Source organism: Acyrthosiphon pisum, chromosome A2, assembly GCF_005508785.2.
Source record: "Acyrthosiphon pisum isolate AL4f chromosome A2, pea_aphid_22Mar2018_4r6ur, whole genome shotgun sequence".
In the NCBI taxonomy this organism is placed as follows: domain Eukaryota; kingdom Metazoa; phylum Arthropoda; class Insecta; order Hemiptera; family Aphididae; genus Acyrthosiphon; species Acyrthosiphon pisum.
The window spans coordinates 106123151-106139903 of NC_042495.1; the positions used below are offsets into that span (position 1 = coordinate 106123151).

The window sequence follows — 16753 nt, forward strand, 5'->3', positions numbered from 1 at the left end:
CTCAATTCGGATTTTGAACCGGGCTACACTGATTGTTGAACACATTGAAAGAACAGAAAGACGACGTGATTACGTAAATGTGATTACTGATAATAATAACAACTCAACGATAATAAAAAAGATATATTCTCAGCTTCTCTACGACAGTACGACCCTAGATCGTGTAATAAATCAATAATTAACGATTGATATATCCAAGACCATAGTCCATGCTCCAAAGATCCACACCAATCACCAATATACCGTGGCTTATTTAGATCCACGATGAAATCATGCACGTATGATTATATTGGGTCCATACAACTTGAATCCCGGAAAAAAAGACCACAAATTATATTGTATTTAATATAATATTTACTTTATATTTTACCACTAGTTATATTTTATGATAAAGTGTGAAAAGGTCACTGTGATCTCAACATAGGGAATTTCCAGTAATAAAAATTTATTTTACTCTATATTATTATACCACAAGTTATATTGTATTTAATATAATAATATAGAGATGAAGATTTGTATTTATGTGTGTATACTGTGTATAATATCCAAAAAATATATTATAATGTACATATTAATTATAAAATTACAACAAAATAACTAAAATGATTATTCTCGGTTTTAAAATGTAGTTTTCAAAAATTGTAAATTGTCCTTTTTTTCTGTTGGTCTTTTTTTCCTTGGTCTTTTTTTCTTGGTCTTTTTTTCCTTGGTCTTTTTTTCCGATTACCATACAACTTACAAGACTTGATACATCGTTGAAGTACTGAACAAATTCATTATGCCTGTGATCTGAAAAAATATATTTCGTCACATTCATGTGTTATAACGTATGTTGGCCATCGAGGGTGATCGACGACACTGCACTTTATCATGCAGCTAAATTGTATAATTAGTGACCACTTTAGGGATAGGTACCGTTCGCTTCTGCAGTACTGCTGTTCTACACTCTGTTGCATTTTTCGTTAAACACTACGAACCGAAACTATATAGAACAAATTGACCGTGTAAATGCGTGTTTTACATTAGATCACTATGATCAGATCGCCTTTAGAGGAATTTGAACAAATTCAACAAACGCATTAGTTTGTTTTCGGCTAGACTATTTACATTGGTTCATTCCGATCGTTGGATAGTATTAACTTGCATTCGTGCATGTTTGGGCTCTAATGTAAACGCACTTTAAGACTGTGTAGCCACGAAGACACATGACATATATCAAACAGTGTGTCAAAAAAAAAGATCAAAAACCACTAATATCTATTAGTATTGTTCGGTGTTCTACTGTAGAACTTCTATAAAATAAATACATTGGTATTTATTGGCAATAAATTACACACTGAAATAAAGTGACATAATTCTAAAGCGATTCTGAGTTCATTACTATTTTTAGATTTATAGTAATGCAACCAAAAAATAATTACTGGGACAATTCAAATTTGAAAAACTTTTGATGGCATTGATTGAAATATCATGCAATTTATAAAAATTCCAAATAATATAATATTTGTCTTGTTATTTTAAAAATGAAAATGTACAAACAATTTTCATAGAGCATTTACTCAATACATAGTATTTTAATAATAAATATTTAATGTCTTGTGATATGGTGTGTCTTCCAAAATGTCAGCATTTTCTCTCCGGTAACCCCATAAATAGGTATCAACCATAATAGAATTGCAAGTCTTGTGTATATTATTTTTTGCCATTAATTTCTTCACCTCCTTTACAACTCCATCAACTGCTACGATAGAAGCTGCTCTGATTTCCACTTCTTCTGGTGCTCCATGCTTAAGAAGAATACCTGTATTATAATTAATAAAATTAAAAATAAATAACATAATATTATAAATGTTTAACTAAATATAACTCTAACTTACCTTGTTTGAGAGTATCTTTTAATTTATCTGAATATTCCAAAACACCAAAGTATAATAGAACTTGAGGGACCCTGTAATGAATATGAATTCAGGATATTAGTAATAATCATCTATATATTATATCCTCAGTGATTTATTTAAAATTCAATCCAAGAGACACAATCTAATAGGTTACACAAGTCACAATAAAACATATATCATCTATTTTACCTATAATCTGCAAACATAGTTATAGTATCTATGTCATGAAATTCACCAAAACCAGTACCCCTGAACGATGACCAAATATCAGCAATCAAAATTTGAGCTCTTTTATAAATAGCAACTAAAAATAAAAAACAAATTTAGCATGATCTTAATGTAGTGTATTTAGTATCAACAAATATCACCTTTTTCGTTGTTATAAATGGATTCGTCTCGGAAATGATGAAAGTTTTTAGAAATGATTTTTAACAAATCCTGAGCAGAATGATTTGCTTCTAATATACAGTTCACAAAATTTCCTAACATAACAAATACAAATTAAAACTTACAAATATTAGGTCCGCATATAATGGTACAAAAGCTTATAAATAAAATTAATTTGAATAACATACCTTTATATTTTATTAGTAAATTATTTGCAGATTGTTGTAAACACAAATACCTTTCTTGTAATAGTGGAAGAGTAGTTCCATCATCTCCTAAAAGTATTTCATCCAATTGGTCTCTTGTTAATTTCGAACAAGTTTTCATATCAGTCATTTTTATGCCTTTCTATAAAAACAAAAGAACTATTTTAATTGGTTTTTTTAATTAACAAAAAATATTGCTTTTTTAATATTTACAAACTTCTATAGCTCTATTGATGGCAGCACATAAACCAAAATAGCCTGTGTATTTTTCATTTTTCCATGTAACAGTCCAATGTGATTTATTGTTTGGATCAAAAAAACAAAAGTTTAAAGAATCAACAACAAATATCCAGTTAATTGCTTCTTCGTCTTCATTTTTTGGATGTAATGGACATTTTTTAAACTCATCAAGAGTTAACTTTTCTTCTTCTATTAATTTATATATCTAAAACAACAAAAAAAAGTATTGACAAATATTTAAAATTTAGCATAGTAAATAATGAATATTAGAGTATAATTTGGGGTGGTGGTGGCATGGCCGGATTGGTATTCGAGATTTTCACTTCTAAGCGGCCTATTTACATATTCACTAGCCCAAAATTGTTCGAGCTTATAAGTGGCAAATTGTATTTTAAACATGAATTAATTTCAACTCACACACACAACCAGCCCAAACTTTAAGTGGCTCACCGAGATTTTCACGGTAGCTCACTTAAGCAATCCCGCCCTGTGTGGTGGTAAATACTTAATATATGAATATATTTATATAGGTATATATTTATACAGGTTGATTCACCAAGCATGCACAACCCCATTTTTCTCTTTACTTATTCAAATTTTGTTAGCAACTCATTAACTAATCGTATGAATATTAATTCTGATATGTTAAATTTTTCAGAAAAATTATCCACTGAATAATTTACAGTTAAAAGGGAGGAAGAAGGAGTTCTCATCTGATAAACAGAAGTTTGTTTCTCCACAGGACACTCCTTATTCCATAAATAGTACTAAAAATCTATCTTTAAGTATATTTAATATTCCAGGTAATCGACCCAGGCGCCTGAAAAAGAACTGGTGTAGGGACTTTCTGTCTTTAAATCGATTTCCACGGGGTTCCGTTGGGTGACTTCCCGCTCCCGTCAATCAAATCACATCAAATATACTTATTGTATAACTTGTAAATACAGATTGTAAATATGAATTTTTGTTGAGTAAAAAAACCTATAAAAAAAAAGTATATTTAAAAATTCCATAAATCAGATTTTGAATAACTGAATTATTGAAGAAAAAAGAGAATGAATATGCTTGGTGAATCACCCTGTATATATTGTATGTAATTGCTTAATTTAAAATTTAAGTTGTCCCATTTCTGTTTTACTGTATTTTACTTGTCTTACATTAACTATATTATTAAAAGCTAAATGTGAGTTGTCTCCATCTTAAAAAGAAAATTGTACTTGGTGTCCTCTTAAGCCTTTAGGATAATTAAAAAATAATAGTAATAATATACATATAATGTTTATTTTTAATGAAAATAAATGGGTGGGTACAATAAACAGGGATAATTGGATAAACTCAATTATTGATAAAATATTTATGTAATAAACTTATAAACACAATTATAAATTACCTACCTTTAGAGCCAATTTTGGAATGTTTGATGAAATAATTTTCACATCTTTAGATTGACTTACTACTGTCTGACAAGTATCTAATACTTGAACTTCACTAATTTGTTCAATCATTTTTAACTAGGTTTAATAGCCAACAAATTTATATTAAATAAAAAATAAGTTAAAACATCTATTTAATTTTAAAATTCCTATGAATTATAGTCGTTAAATACTTTGAAGAGTGCACGCTCAACAGGCTACAACAGTAGTACAGAATATAGAATATACTCTGAAACTGATCAACGAGAGTTGAGATTTTGAGAACTGAGAAGTCGAAAAACTAGGAATATTCCACTCATACGACTGCAGCTGTGAAGTGTGAGTACTCGATACAGTAGTCTGAGTGGTGCCTATAAAGTGAATAGTGAATACTGATTACTGATTAGTGATTACCGATTACTGAATAACGACGCCTGAACGGCAGCAGGCTATCGCCTAGTGCAGCTGTAGTGCCTACTGCCTAGTTGCCTAGTTGCCTAGATGGCAAAGAACAACAACGGCCGAGGTAAAATGTTAATTATTGGAAAATGGAAATGCAATGCGGGCGCATTCGATCGTCAGTCAAGGATCCCCTCTCTACAGTCCACGACGCGATGTAGATAACACGACTACTACGAACAGTACGAACACGGACATTTGTTGTCTCCGTCTTACAAGTGCGCAACAAATCACATTTTACGCAAAACAGATCACTCTGTTTGTTTAAAAATTAGAGTGAATTTACACCTGTAATAAAATTTAAGCATAACATTATTATCTAGGGTATCTCATAGGCTTTGTGTTATATTTTAATTTTAAAGCGAGCTATGAGTATTTTAAGGTACACAAACAATTTACAATTTTACAATTTACTCCGATATTGCTTTAAAACTAAAATACGAGTTAAAATATAACAAAAAGCCTATGAGATGCCCTAGATCTTACCTTTAAATTTTATAAAAAGTATATTCACTCTATTTTTTTTACAAACAGAGATATACTTAAATACATAAATGTGGATCTGCCGAGAGCAAAATTTGCTATGTTACGCACTTGAAAGATGGAAACATCAAACAACAAATGTCGATGTAACGTCCTCGTATTAATTCGATAAGTATTATTAATTACTAGACACTAAAGTAGTATCATTTATCAAACACTTGACAAAATCTTTTTGTCATGTTGCTGTAATATACTAAAATAATAAACCTACTCAATCTCAATGGCGTATTACCTATATATTGTAGGTAGACGTGAAGTCAGAAGTATATTACATAATGACAAGTAATTTGCTCGATAAATTGTAACACGTAACCATTGAGGTATATATTATATGCAAAAAGGTAGGTACGTCTTAAGCTTGACGGAGCGAAACGAAGACCGGAAGACAGCTGGTGCGGATCCAGGGGGGGGGTGGCGAAGGGGTACACCCCCACCACAAAAAAATCCCTAAAATAGATTTGTGTAATTTATATAATAAATTGGGTTTTTGATTATTTTCGTGGTTCATTACAACTACAAAATACAGTATTATAAAATATAAATTTACGAAAAATAAAAATAATATAATATTTTATATGTATTGTGTTAAATACTGTGTTAATGTGTTATAGGCTTATAGCTAAATTGCGTTCCGTCATCGATCGTCGTCGATGATAAACAATTTCTTGTTATCGACGACGACAATTAGATTGTTTTTGTCGATAACTATTACCCGAAACCAAATATCATTATTATTGTACCATTATGGCATTATAAATAAATAAAATTAGTCGGTATGACTTGCCGTCGTCGACCATCCTTACAGTTGTCAATTCTGGGAAAAAAAAACATTACAAAAATATAATTAATAATATTATTGAAAACCGACCGTCCATCGTCGGCCGTCGCACATCATTCCATTTGTGGAAAGTGATATTTTTGTGCATTCGGCAATCGGCATTGCATTACCTAGCGTGTAATATAATGTACGCTGGGCATAAATCGTTAAATAATAAAACGTTTTTTGCTGGAGCCCTGGAGGATACGATTTTAAGGACAATTTTGCGCCCCCCCCCCCGTAAAATATTTCTGGATCCGCCCCTTAACACAGTACTAATATGAATATTATTTTGTTATCAATTTATGTTGCCATTAATATTGTATTATATTAATCTAAATTACTGTTTGTTATCTTAAATTTAAAAAGTTAAAACCGAGGTTAAAACCCACTTGTTGAAAGAGGATTAAGATTCTTTAATTAATGTATTCAATTTGTTTTTCGACTTACTAGATAGTATAGTAGACACTATACTCCTTTTCAAAAGAGAACATACCGCTTTCGCGCATGTCAAATGATTCGATTGGTGCGGTGAAAACCACGTAATCACGGTAACAATGGAAGATTGGTGGGGGATGAATAACTCCGGATATTAATTGGTCGCCGACCGGTATGTTCTCTTTTGAAACAGAGTATAGTTACTTTATACATTAGCAGGGCTCGTAAGTATTCATGCATCTGCATGTTTTTTTTGCTACACAGGAAAATATGCTAACTGAGATACAAATCCGTTTCATAACAATTGTAATAATAATATGAAGTTTAATAGTGCATGTTTTTGCATGTTTTGGGTGTAAAGGCATATTTGGCATATAGTCGATTTTTTACAGTCGTTAGTGCATATTATTTCATAAAAATATTTTTTAGACAAATATTTGAAATGTTTCTTGTTTCTTATTTACTTTCCTGTTTACAAAATTGTAGTGTTTTGATTTATTTTTATTCAGTGAGTGTGTGACTACCATAGACCTATTAACCTATTAACCCTATTAACTGTTAATAGGTCTATGCCTGCGACCATTATTTCCCGCCAAAAATTCAAAATATTTTGACTTGTTTTAAACTTTCAATTATTTAAGTTTTTTTTGTGTGTGTCATCACCTTTTAGGACATTTTTAAATACAGTCGGTATTTACAGTTTCACGTATACGGTACAATGTACAACCGAATATATACCCAGAGTTGGGCAGTATCTTCGATACAAGTATCTAAGGACTAAGATACGTGTCTTAGATACAATTGTATCTTGTATCTTGTGTAATATTCCAAGTTACCGGACTGTACCAGTGTACTATTCTGGTACCTTAGGTGACTACTTGAATATTAAGTTTGCAGGCAGCAAGTTCGTTTTTGTTGATGATGATGAGGTAATTGATAAATAAATTTGTAGACAGGTGATAAGTTATTATGTGGCTTATTAAATTGTGCTTCAATAATTCGACTAAGTCCAAATTACAATAATGTTACATAAAGTGTCGTGAAGGTGCTCGTAGTGCAGTGGAGAGAACACGTCTGAATACAGGCCGTTTCTGGTCTGCTTATAATATAAGGGCCCAGGCTCTCCTACCTACCCACCGGTTCATTGCCTCATTTGTGTTGCGTTAACACGTTATTGATATCCTGTGGCGTATACATGTACAAAAAGTCATATGTATATGATTCCGCGAAACGCTAACTGTTCGCTACATATTACATCCTGTTACTAGTTTAAGTATATATATATTATATTTGTGTTATTGACAAGCCCCCATATCTCGTCGATAGATACCTACATGCTCTGTGTCTTTTAATGTGGGTTTTACACTTGTACAGTTTTACAACCCGGTTGATCTTTCTATTTTTGTGTAGTTGCAGTTTTGGCAGCTGTCAAATATTATTGTGTTCGTTCACCTGTACCTGACAGTGCTATTTATTATTATTATACCTTTATATTGATTACCTGTATGTTCATTATACTTATATTGTTTGAATAGTAGGTAAACGGATACTATCCGTTACACTTGTATCTCGATACAATTATATGAAGTATAGTCGTATAGAGTATCTTGTATGGCGATACATTTTTAGACTATGCATCGAGTATTTCACAAAATAATTTTGTCAAAAAATACTCGATACTTTAATGCAATACTTTGAGAAATTAATTTTATAGTATTATTTTTACTCGCCCATCTACCAACCGCGACTATTTGACGACGTTTTAATATAATACTATATTACTATTATAACATGTGTAAAATAATATGCGCGTTGAATTTAAATTTATAAATTCATAATTTAATTGCAGTTCAACTTGTACGAAATCATCGCGGTCGATCGCACCACAACAGAACGTACGTCTGACGAACAACTTCGTTCGGTTCCAAAGTGAACGGCGCCGGACGTCTAGCTCTAGGCGCGACCGTTTTTACCGCCAGATCCGTCCCCGCGTCACTGCGGTCACTGATAGTGATCGTAGATCCTAATCCGGATTACGCCATTACGGATTTCGATTTTCATGAATCCAGATTTTCGAACTGCGGTAAATCCGAATTTTTCCCAACACTATTAGGAATACCAATTTTACTAAAAAATATCTAATATCTAAGTGTTGGTGAATGTGGTCACACTGATTTGGGCGGAGACCAATCGAAGCACCGCATTCATTTATTGCATGCAGCATAGGAAGTGCACAATGTTTTCATCTATTCTGTGATATTACCATGGTCTTGTTTGACTAGAAGTGATAACAGCGCGCTTATCACAGCAAACGGCGGTACATGATTTGTTTACATAATTTTCGATACTTGATCGTAGAGGCTACAACTGCGGTACTGCTCTGCATTCAGCGTTTCAGCGCAGCGTACCGCACAAAGCTCAAAGCGCTGACAGACACTCCTCGAGCAATACCTTGTCGATGTTTTAATTTTACATCTTGGGTGTAGTCTGCATTTGCCGTCCGTTACATAAATCACAAGTCCGAAGTCGTCACCTGGAGATTTTGCTAGTGGACGAGGTGAACTGTTTGTCACACGTTACTGTTTCTGACAATGATTTACTCTGAGGACGGCGACGGGGTGGCGCAAGAAGTTTTTAAAGCGATATTTGTCAACGACTTCGATGACCTTCAGAAGATCTACGCTAAACATGACCTGAGCACGGATATACTGGATGAACATGGCATGACGCCGCTCCAACACGCTGCATACAAGGGCAACGAGCAAATCGTCCGTTGGCTGTTGAACAGAGTAAGTGACCGTCAAATTTTATTGTTTTTTCCATTATTAATTGTTCTGTCTATGGCAGGGCGCTGACGTTAATTCAGGTAAACATAAGTACCTGTACACTGCTCTGCATTTTGCTGCCCTCAGTGGCAACCCTGTGGTGTGCAGCCTGCTGTTGGCTGCCGGTGCCAAAAGCGAACTCACCAATACTGTTGGACGTACAGCTTCACAAATGGGCGCCTTTGTAGGTTAGTACACTCACCAACTCTATTTGCCTGGTATTCATATCACATTCATTATTTACACACAGGAAATCACAACTGTGTGGCGGTAATCAGCAATTATGTACCAGAAGAAGAAGTTACTTGTTACACGTTATCCGACTCGAATGACAACGAACCAAAGCTACCTCCAGAGTTAGCCCAACCTGTTCACAAATTTATTATGATGGTATTATTATTATTAATATTGGCAACATCATACAACCAGATTTCGTAGAGTGTGATAACTAATAATTACCACTGTACCGTAATATCTTATAGACCAACATCCATCCAGTGAAAGTGGCTCTAGAAATACCTCCAGTTTTCCTGATCGATGATAATTCTTCAAAAATTTACAAAGTGTTGAATTTGATGTGCGAGCGTGAATTTAACAAAAAACTAGAGACTAATGAAGTAATGGCTTTTAAGTTTCATTACTTAGCTAGCATTCTGATTGAAGTTGCCAAATACAAGTAATATATTTTAGAAATAAATAACAATATAATATAAATTTCAAAATATTTTTCATTCTCTATTTGCAGTGATATGAAAAGTGAAAAACAGTCAGATCCAAAAGAATTATTTATTAAGAAAATATTGAAAAGTGAAATTTATTCAGAACAGTTTCTTAAGGATATCATTAGAATGTTTTCATTTAGAGATTGTACAATTTTCAGACAGGTAAAATTATTCTCCTTTGTAGTATTTTGTATCTATTTTGGATTGAGCACATCATAGATGTTCTACTAATGATATTGCCTCTTCCTAGGTACTTAAATATATTAAACATTAAAAAATATACATAATGATAAAAATAGTATAATCTCAAGTGACTTATTTTATAACGGGGAGCTTACTCAACAAAATCCTTATATATCTACTGAGTTTTGAACTTATGTCTTGAAATTAATTTATCTAATTAACAAACTATTTTAAACTATTTAATAACTAATTATTTATTTTAGGTATTCATTTGTATAGTATAACTGTGCTTGAATACATTAATTTACTATGTGACTTATTTTCTGCAACTAGTTTACTAATTACTTCCTAGAGCAAAAATTATTTATATTTAAAAATAAATCACATAAGATTCAACTAAAAAAAATTAAATTATTTTTATAATTAAAATAAATGTTATTATTTGATAATTACCTATGCAATTTGTTAGATGTATTAATTATTTTTATAATTTGTAAATACCACACTTTGTGGATCTTGAATTAGTAACTTCTATTTTTATTTATATAATTCAACGTATGGTTATGGAACAATGTTATGTGATAAAAATATTACCATTTATTTTTAGATGGTTGCTAGTCTGACACGAGGTAAAGATAGCATGACAGCCCTCAATGTTATACTGGTAATGATTGGAAATAGACGCGGTATGGGCGTAGATTCGTTTGGCGATGAACGCATATGTGGTACATGCGCTGAAAATAATGCTACCAAAAAATGTGCCAAATGCAAAGCTGTGCAATATTGCGACCGTGAATGTCAACGCATCCATTGGTTTGTTCACAAAAAAGAGTGTAACAGAGAGGCCAGTAACAATGGAGCCTTACAGACATCTATAGACAGTTCTCATGTAGCCGAAAGTTTATCTGGACTAGGGATAAAGTAAATTTCATTCGAAGCAACTTAAGTAACATTATGCTGTGTATAATTATATACTATCTATGTATGCATAATATATTTAACGATTGATTGACAGCATATGTTTTACATTTCAAATTTAGATTACATGTATGTAGAATTATTATTAAGTAATTTGAAAATATGTGTCGTAATAAAATTTGTATAATCTAAATAATTTAGAGGCCTTTAATATTGTCATAAAAACCATATAGTATAACAGAAGATTGTGTGACCTTTATTTTAGACCTTTATACTACGTTTGTTAGACAGTGTTTTGATTTTGACATTATTTGTTTCCAGTTTAATAATAAGTAATTCTGTACCTGTTTTTGAACCATTTTTTCTGATGAATAATATGTCATTAATTTGATTCAATAAAACCTGCACTTCATCTGTTAAAACAATTTTGTCTAAATATATTGAATAATATAATCAACAAAACATTGTTTGCTATTATTTTTTTGTCAATTAAGACATGTTATCCATTAGTTTTTAGTATTGATTTTATAGTAAGCAATATTATATTGCTTTATGATGCAATTATGAAACTTTTAAAATTGAAACTACTAATGACAAATAGTATAGAATAAAAACTATATTATTTATTTATTTCAAGTAATTTATTTGTATGATTGACTAAAAGTTATTTTATATCTATTAATTCATGATGTATACATACTGCATTAAAAATCTATAATATAAAGATATTGTTTATACATTCTTTTAGACCACAACTGACAAGTTTATTTATAACATATTATAAATATTATCTTAAACGCAATGACAAATATTTTTAATTCAATAAATGTTAAAAAAAAAATGAAAAGTGCATAAAATAACCATTGTAATAATAATAGGTATTACAAATTGCTACAAAAACATTTTCATATCAGACAAATATTATATTTCCAAAATGTGCATGTTTAATATAGCTGATGAACGATGATGACATTATTCAAACACACTAAGTTGGTATTGATAAATTTAAAAACTATTTGTACTGTGGTTCTTCGCGTTCATTGATTTTGTTGGACAAACACTGAGATTGCTTCCTTTATGGTGGTGTTTGTCGTCATGGACTTGGACAGTAGCGGTTCATTAGTCAATGGGCTACTGAATTTGCCTCGGCGGAACCATGACACCATGGCCGATCTATCGTAAGTATGTCCGTCTATCAATGAAAAAATTTCAAAATTTTTTTTGTTTTTGCGCTCCACCCATTATTATAGACGTTATAAGCCACTTTAAAATGTGTTTTTTTTTTTTTTTTATCCGTTATTGCGCTCACCGTGCCCCAAGCGGGGTTGGTCGTTTTTCAAATATCTTCTCAAACCCTATATACCCAGATATTTAAGGGAGACACAAGGGGCCCGTGCCCTCTCCCATTTATTGTAATAAATTATACTTTTTCATTACTGAGAATAGGTACAGTAGATATGTATTAATAACTCTCCAATCTATTCTGTGATTTAACCTTGGATTGTATACCTGAACATATCACGGGATCTCTGAAGATCTGTTGCGTTATCGGACAGATGAACTCGTCGGGTGTGTTAGTCGACGACGATAGCTTCGACAGTGCTACTTCCAAGTCTCGTCTGTCGTCATCTGCTAACGAAACCAATAGCCATTAATTATCTGCGTCCCAAATAATTAATGGTGTGCAATTTGGAAGATACATATTATGTACCTCAGTACCTGTAGCTTTATAATTGGTGTTTATCAGTGGCGTAATTTATTATTGTATTATAAGCGTTTATGTATAAAAAAATATAATATATATATAATGAAACATAATATTATAAAAAAGGTGGGTAAGTGGATGTCGCTCTGCTGTACAGTAGGTTATAAGTGGGTCACTGTTTAATGGATAGTATTAAATTTTAATTCAATGATATAGGTAATATCACTGTATAAGAAAAACGATTCTGAGCGGAGACGGTATGTCAGCCTTGGTATAAGACATATTATATACTTATCTATGGCATTAAAAAAAAAAATTGACCTATAATAGGTAGGTATCTATAATAAATTCCAAATTAATCATATCATTAGGTACTTAAAACGCGTTATACATCAACAACAAACCGTTGTACTAGCATAGATATAATATAATAGTATACTTTAGAAGTTTCAAGTACCCACGAATAATATTATACAATCACAACAAAATAACTAAAATAGTAATTAGTATTTTTAATATTTATCAACTGCTATTGTAACAATAATATATCAGGAGCCTTGTATTCATTTTTTACACTTTTTGGCCCAAAAGATAAAACTTAATTGATATTTATAGAAAATAAAACTAAAAAAATTTAAAACTGACAATGTCCGTAAACAGCTCACAAGGAGTCAAATTATTTTTAAAATTTTATCGTATATAGAAAATGCTAATATAAACATTCAGTGAAATTTTCAAGTATCTACATGCATTCGTTTTTTAATTACAACAAAATAAAAAAATCATTATATGAGAAATCGAGTGAATTTCAAATGTTGTAAAAATATGAATTTCAAACACTCATAAAAATTTAATTTGACATGCTTGTAGACATTTTTTTTTTGAAAAAGGTAAACGAACTTATGAGGAATCTTGTATTACATTTTCAAAGCTTAGATTTAAAAGAAATTTTTTCATGAATTTCTAACTCAAAATAATTTGTAAATTTTCGTCATTTTTACGTATTTTGTCAATATTTGAACTTTAGATGCTTATAAAAAAAAAATTGTGACTGGATTTTTAATTTTTTTCATCTGCATTTGAAACAATATAATAGGAACCTTCTACTAAATTTTCAAGCTTTTTCAACCAACAAATAAAATTTTATTGATATTCATAGAAAAAAAAAACTAAAAAAAAATGGAAACTGAAAATGTCCGTAATTAGCTCAAAATAAATCAAAATATTTGGAAAATGTTATGGTGTATAGAAAATGCTAGTGTTTGGCAAGTTCCTTATAAAAAGGTTATAAGGTTCCGTTCCTCGTTTATTTTTTTTAAAAAGAATTCGTTCTGTTCCTTGTTCCTTAAAAAAAAGAATTCGTTCCTTTGTCGTTCCTTTGAAAAATGAACGAGTTCCTTTTTTAGTTCCAAATAAAACAAAAATTCTTATTTAATCATTAATGATTTTTTTTCGTATTATGCATACTTCTTTAATTTTTATTTATAATATATAGGTAACTACAAGTAGGTAAATATTTTATATGTTTATGCAATATAGTATTATATATTTTGAGATTTACTTAAAAATTAAATTTTCGGCTAACGTATGTGGATTGTCTTAACATCCATACTCGATAACAATCACTAATTAGAAATATACATTATACACATTAAAAAAATATATCTTAATTTCAATTTTTACACCTACTAAATTATTGGAACTAGAAAGGAACGAACAATTTTGTTATTTTTCCTTAATAAAAATAACTAGTTCATCGTGCCGTTCTTTAAAAAGGAATCCGTTCCTTTTGGAACTCGTTCCTTCCAAACACTGGAAAATGCTAATATAAACATTCAGTCAAAATTGTATGTATCTACCGTAGATAATATATAATCTACGGTCATTTGTTTTAGAGTTGCACCAAAAACCAAAATCGATTTTCTCGAAAACAGATTTTGCGTAAAAATTCCTGTTTTTCCTTAATTTTTCTTTTGTTTTTCACGTTGCTTTTGAAATTTACTAGAAAATGTTTACTTTTGACCCCCCCAAAGTACCAACTAGATTCACTTTCCTATCAGAAAAGATACTGTTGAAGAAAATTCAAGCATTTTTACTGTCCTAAAAGGTGATGACAGACAAAAAATACACATCATTGTAAAATCAATACATTCATCGTTCTACTCAGAATCTAAAATACTGTCAAGCCAATAGTCAACAAGTAATATACTTTTACTTTATGTATGTATTAACAAACTTTCCCCTCCTCCCCTAACTGATACAAAAAGTTCTACGGGCACCAGGTGGTATCCTGTATGCTTTCGTTTTAAAAATCAATCACACAGCTGAGTGGAGGACCGGGCAATGTATGGGTACGATAATTGATTAGGTATCTGTATAATGTTTATACGATTATAATTTCACCATGCGCACTAAGAAACGATTTCTGAAAATTTTGATTTTGAGTGGTTAAAAACGGCAAAAAATAAAATCTTATGTTAAATAATAAATTGTATACCTATATACGTAAACGTAATGGTTGCTATTGGTTATATAAGGGAAATAATTTGTAGAAATTACTAATTAGTATTTATTTATTATCAGTTGCCACCGGGATCGGGCAGATCAAGTAGGTATACAAGCTTGCATCAAATTTAAATTTCGAACATTGACAACCAAGGTGAATGAGTTGCACTTTGTCCGAGATCCAATACGTAGTCAGATTGCCTACCAGAGTGGCCGAGTTCCACTTATTGCGGCGAGTTACACCCAAAAGGAGTTGATCAATCATAATTTTTTTAAGAGTTGCCATTTTTTACGGGCAAAAAAAGGGATCAGCTATTACATTATAACACACTTACCGGACATGCCGTTTAATCGCCCTCCGTGTTTTTCAAATGACGCCTATCAATCAAAAACAAAATAAACTACAAGATATAATATCATCTTATAAATAGCCAATAGGTACCATGGTAATTCATGCAATGGCGGTCAAACTAACGTGAATTATATTCGTAAATGGTAAGGGTAACATATAATATTATAATTTATCATCAGGTATAATTAATGTACAATAGTACAATAGGTACGTCAATACATTTAAATATAATAAAATATAAAATTAAATAAATACGATATTATAATATGTGTTTTAGGCCCTAAGCGATTCACAAATAATACCTACTTATAAATATAGGTACATTCATTCATTACTCATATTCATAATATTATGTCTAGACTCCTCACTAGTCACTGGAACGTTTGGGGGTCTGTGTTCACTGTGCAGCATTATTATTATTATTACATTAGTGTTACAGTGTAAGGTATACTTGTATATTATTCTCTGCAGGGGCGTCATTTTGGGGGTAGGCAAGATGGGCATATTTTGCCTCTGTCTGATTTAAAAAGCAGCCTGTTGGTATTTATGTATGTGCTGTAATAATAGCAAAAGGAATATACTATAATATTAATATGGGCTTGTGAGCGGTTGTTTTTTTAAGTTACCCATTTGGGTTTGTCAAAACTTTTGTCCAATTGTCCCCCTCTATTGACAACTGAAATGACGCCACTGGAAAGGTTAGGTGGATATACCTAATATTTTGCAAATTATTATGTGCTGTGATTACCTACCGATTTCCTAATTGACGTGACATCATCGTCGTCCAACGGTAAATTCCACAGATACAGTGCTTTGTCCAGCGACCCTAAAATCACAGAACAATATACTAAAATGTTAACTTTGCATTATAGTAGGTACAGGAATTTCGTTGACTTTCGCATAGTAATACATGTCACACTGTCACGAATATAAAAAGGTGGGTAAGTGGATGTCGCTCTGCTGTACAGTAGGTTAGAAGTGGGTCACTGTATAATGGACAGTATTAAATTTGAATTCAATGATATAATATCACTGTATAAGAAAAACGATTCTGAGCGGAGACGGTATATCAGTCTATAGTCCGGCCCACGAGAGTCCATACGTAAACCGCGCATCGATACTGACGGTCGCGACAGCTGCCGG

At 31.5% G+C, this 16753-nt stretch overlaps 3 protein-coding genes across 5 annotated transcripts in view; 1 reads left to right on the plus strand and 2 right to left on the minus strand.

Moving 5' to 3' along the window:
- Positions 1-1460: 1460 nt before the first annotated feature.
- LOC100159537 (queuosine salvage protein) lies at positions 1461-4913 on the minus strand. 2 transcript variants are annotated; one of them, XM_008184266.3, is made up of 8 exons: positions 4338-4913; positions 4126-4242; positions 2709-2936; positions 2474-2633; positions 2267-2380; positions 2088-2202; positions 1878-1948; positions 1461-1801 (listed from the first exon to the last, which is right to left on the minus strand). In XM_008184266.3, the coding sequence occupies exons 2-8, from the start codon at positions 4234-4236 to the stop codon at positions 1575-1577; spliced, it is 1026 nt and encodes a 341-aa protein (XP_008182488.1). In that variant the 5' UTR covers positions 4237-4242; positions 4338-4913; the 3' UTR covers positions 1461-1574. The 2 variants fall into 2 exon arrangements, with proteins under 2 accessions (XP_008182488.1, XP_008182487.1); XM_008184265.3 differs by having other exon boundaries at positions 4126-4913.
- A 3730-nt stretch (positions 4914-8643) lies between these two features.
- LOC100161581 (ankyrin repeat and MYND domain-containing protein 2) lies at positions 8644-11510 on the plus strand. Its single transcript, XM_001949232.5, has 6 exons — positions 8644-9189; positions 9248-9413; positions 9476-9615; positions 9708-9901; positions 9971-10109; positions 10738-11510. Exons 1-6 carry the CDS (start codon positions 8992-8994, stop codon positions 11053-11055), a joined length of 1155 nt encoding a protein of 384 aa, XP_001949267.1. The 5' UTR covers positions 8644-8991; the 3' UTR covers positions 11056-11510.
- Positions 11511-11679: 169 nt separating this feature from the next.
- LOC100163644 (WD repeat, SAM and U-box domain-containing protein 1) overlaps positions 11680-16753 on the minus strand; it is a 22698-nt gene continuing 17624 nt past the window's right edge. Inside the window, exons 14-17 of one of the 2 annotated variants that reach the window (XM_016803887.2) lie at positions 16363-16436; positions 15594-15636; positions 12558-12680; positions 11680-12240 (exon numbers count right to left, since the gene is read on the minus strand). In XM_016803887.2, the coding sequence (XP_016659376.1) occupies positions 12086-12240; positions 12558-12680; positions 15594-15636; positions 16363-16436 (395 nt within the window). In that variant the 3' untranslated portion in view covers positions 11680-12085. The remainder of the gene's footprint in view (positions 12241-12557; positions 12681-15593; positions 15637-16362; positions 16437-16753) is intronic. The other variant, XM_001949198.5, reaches the window with a different exon arrangement.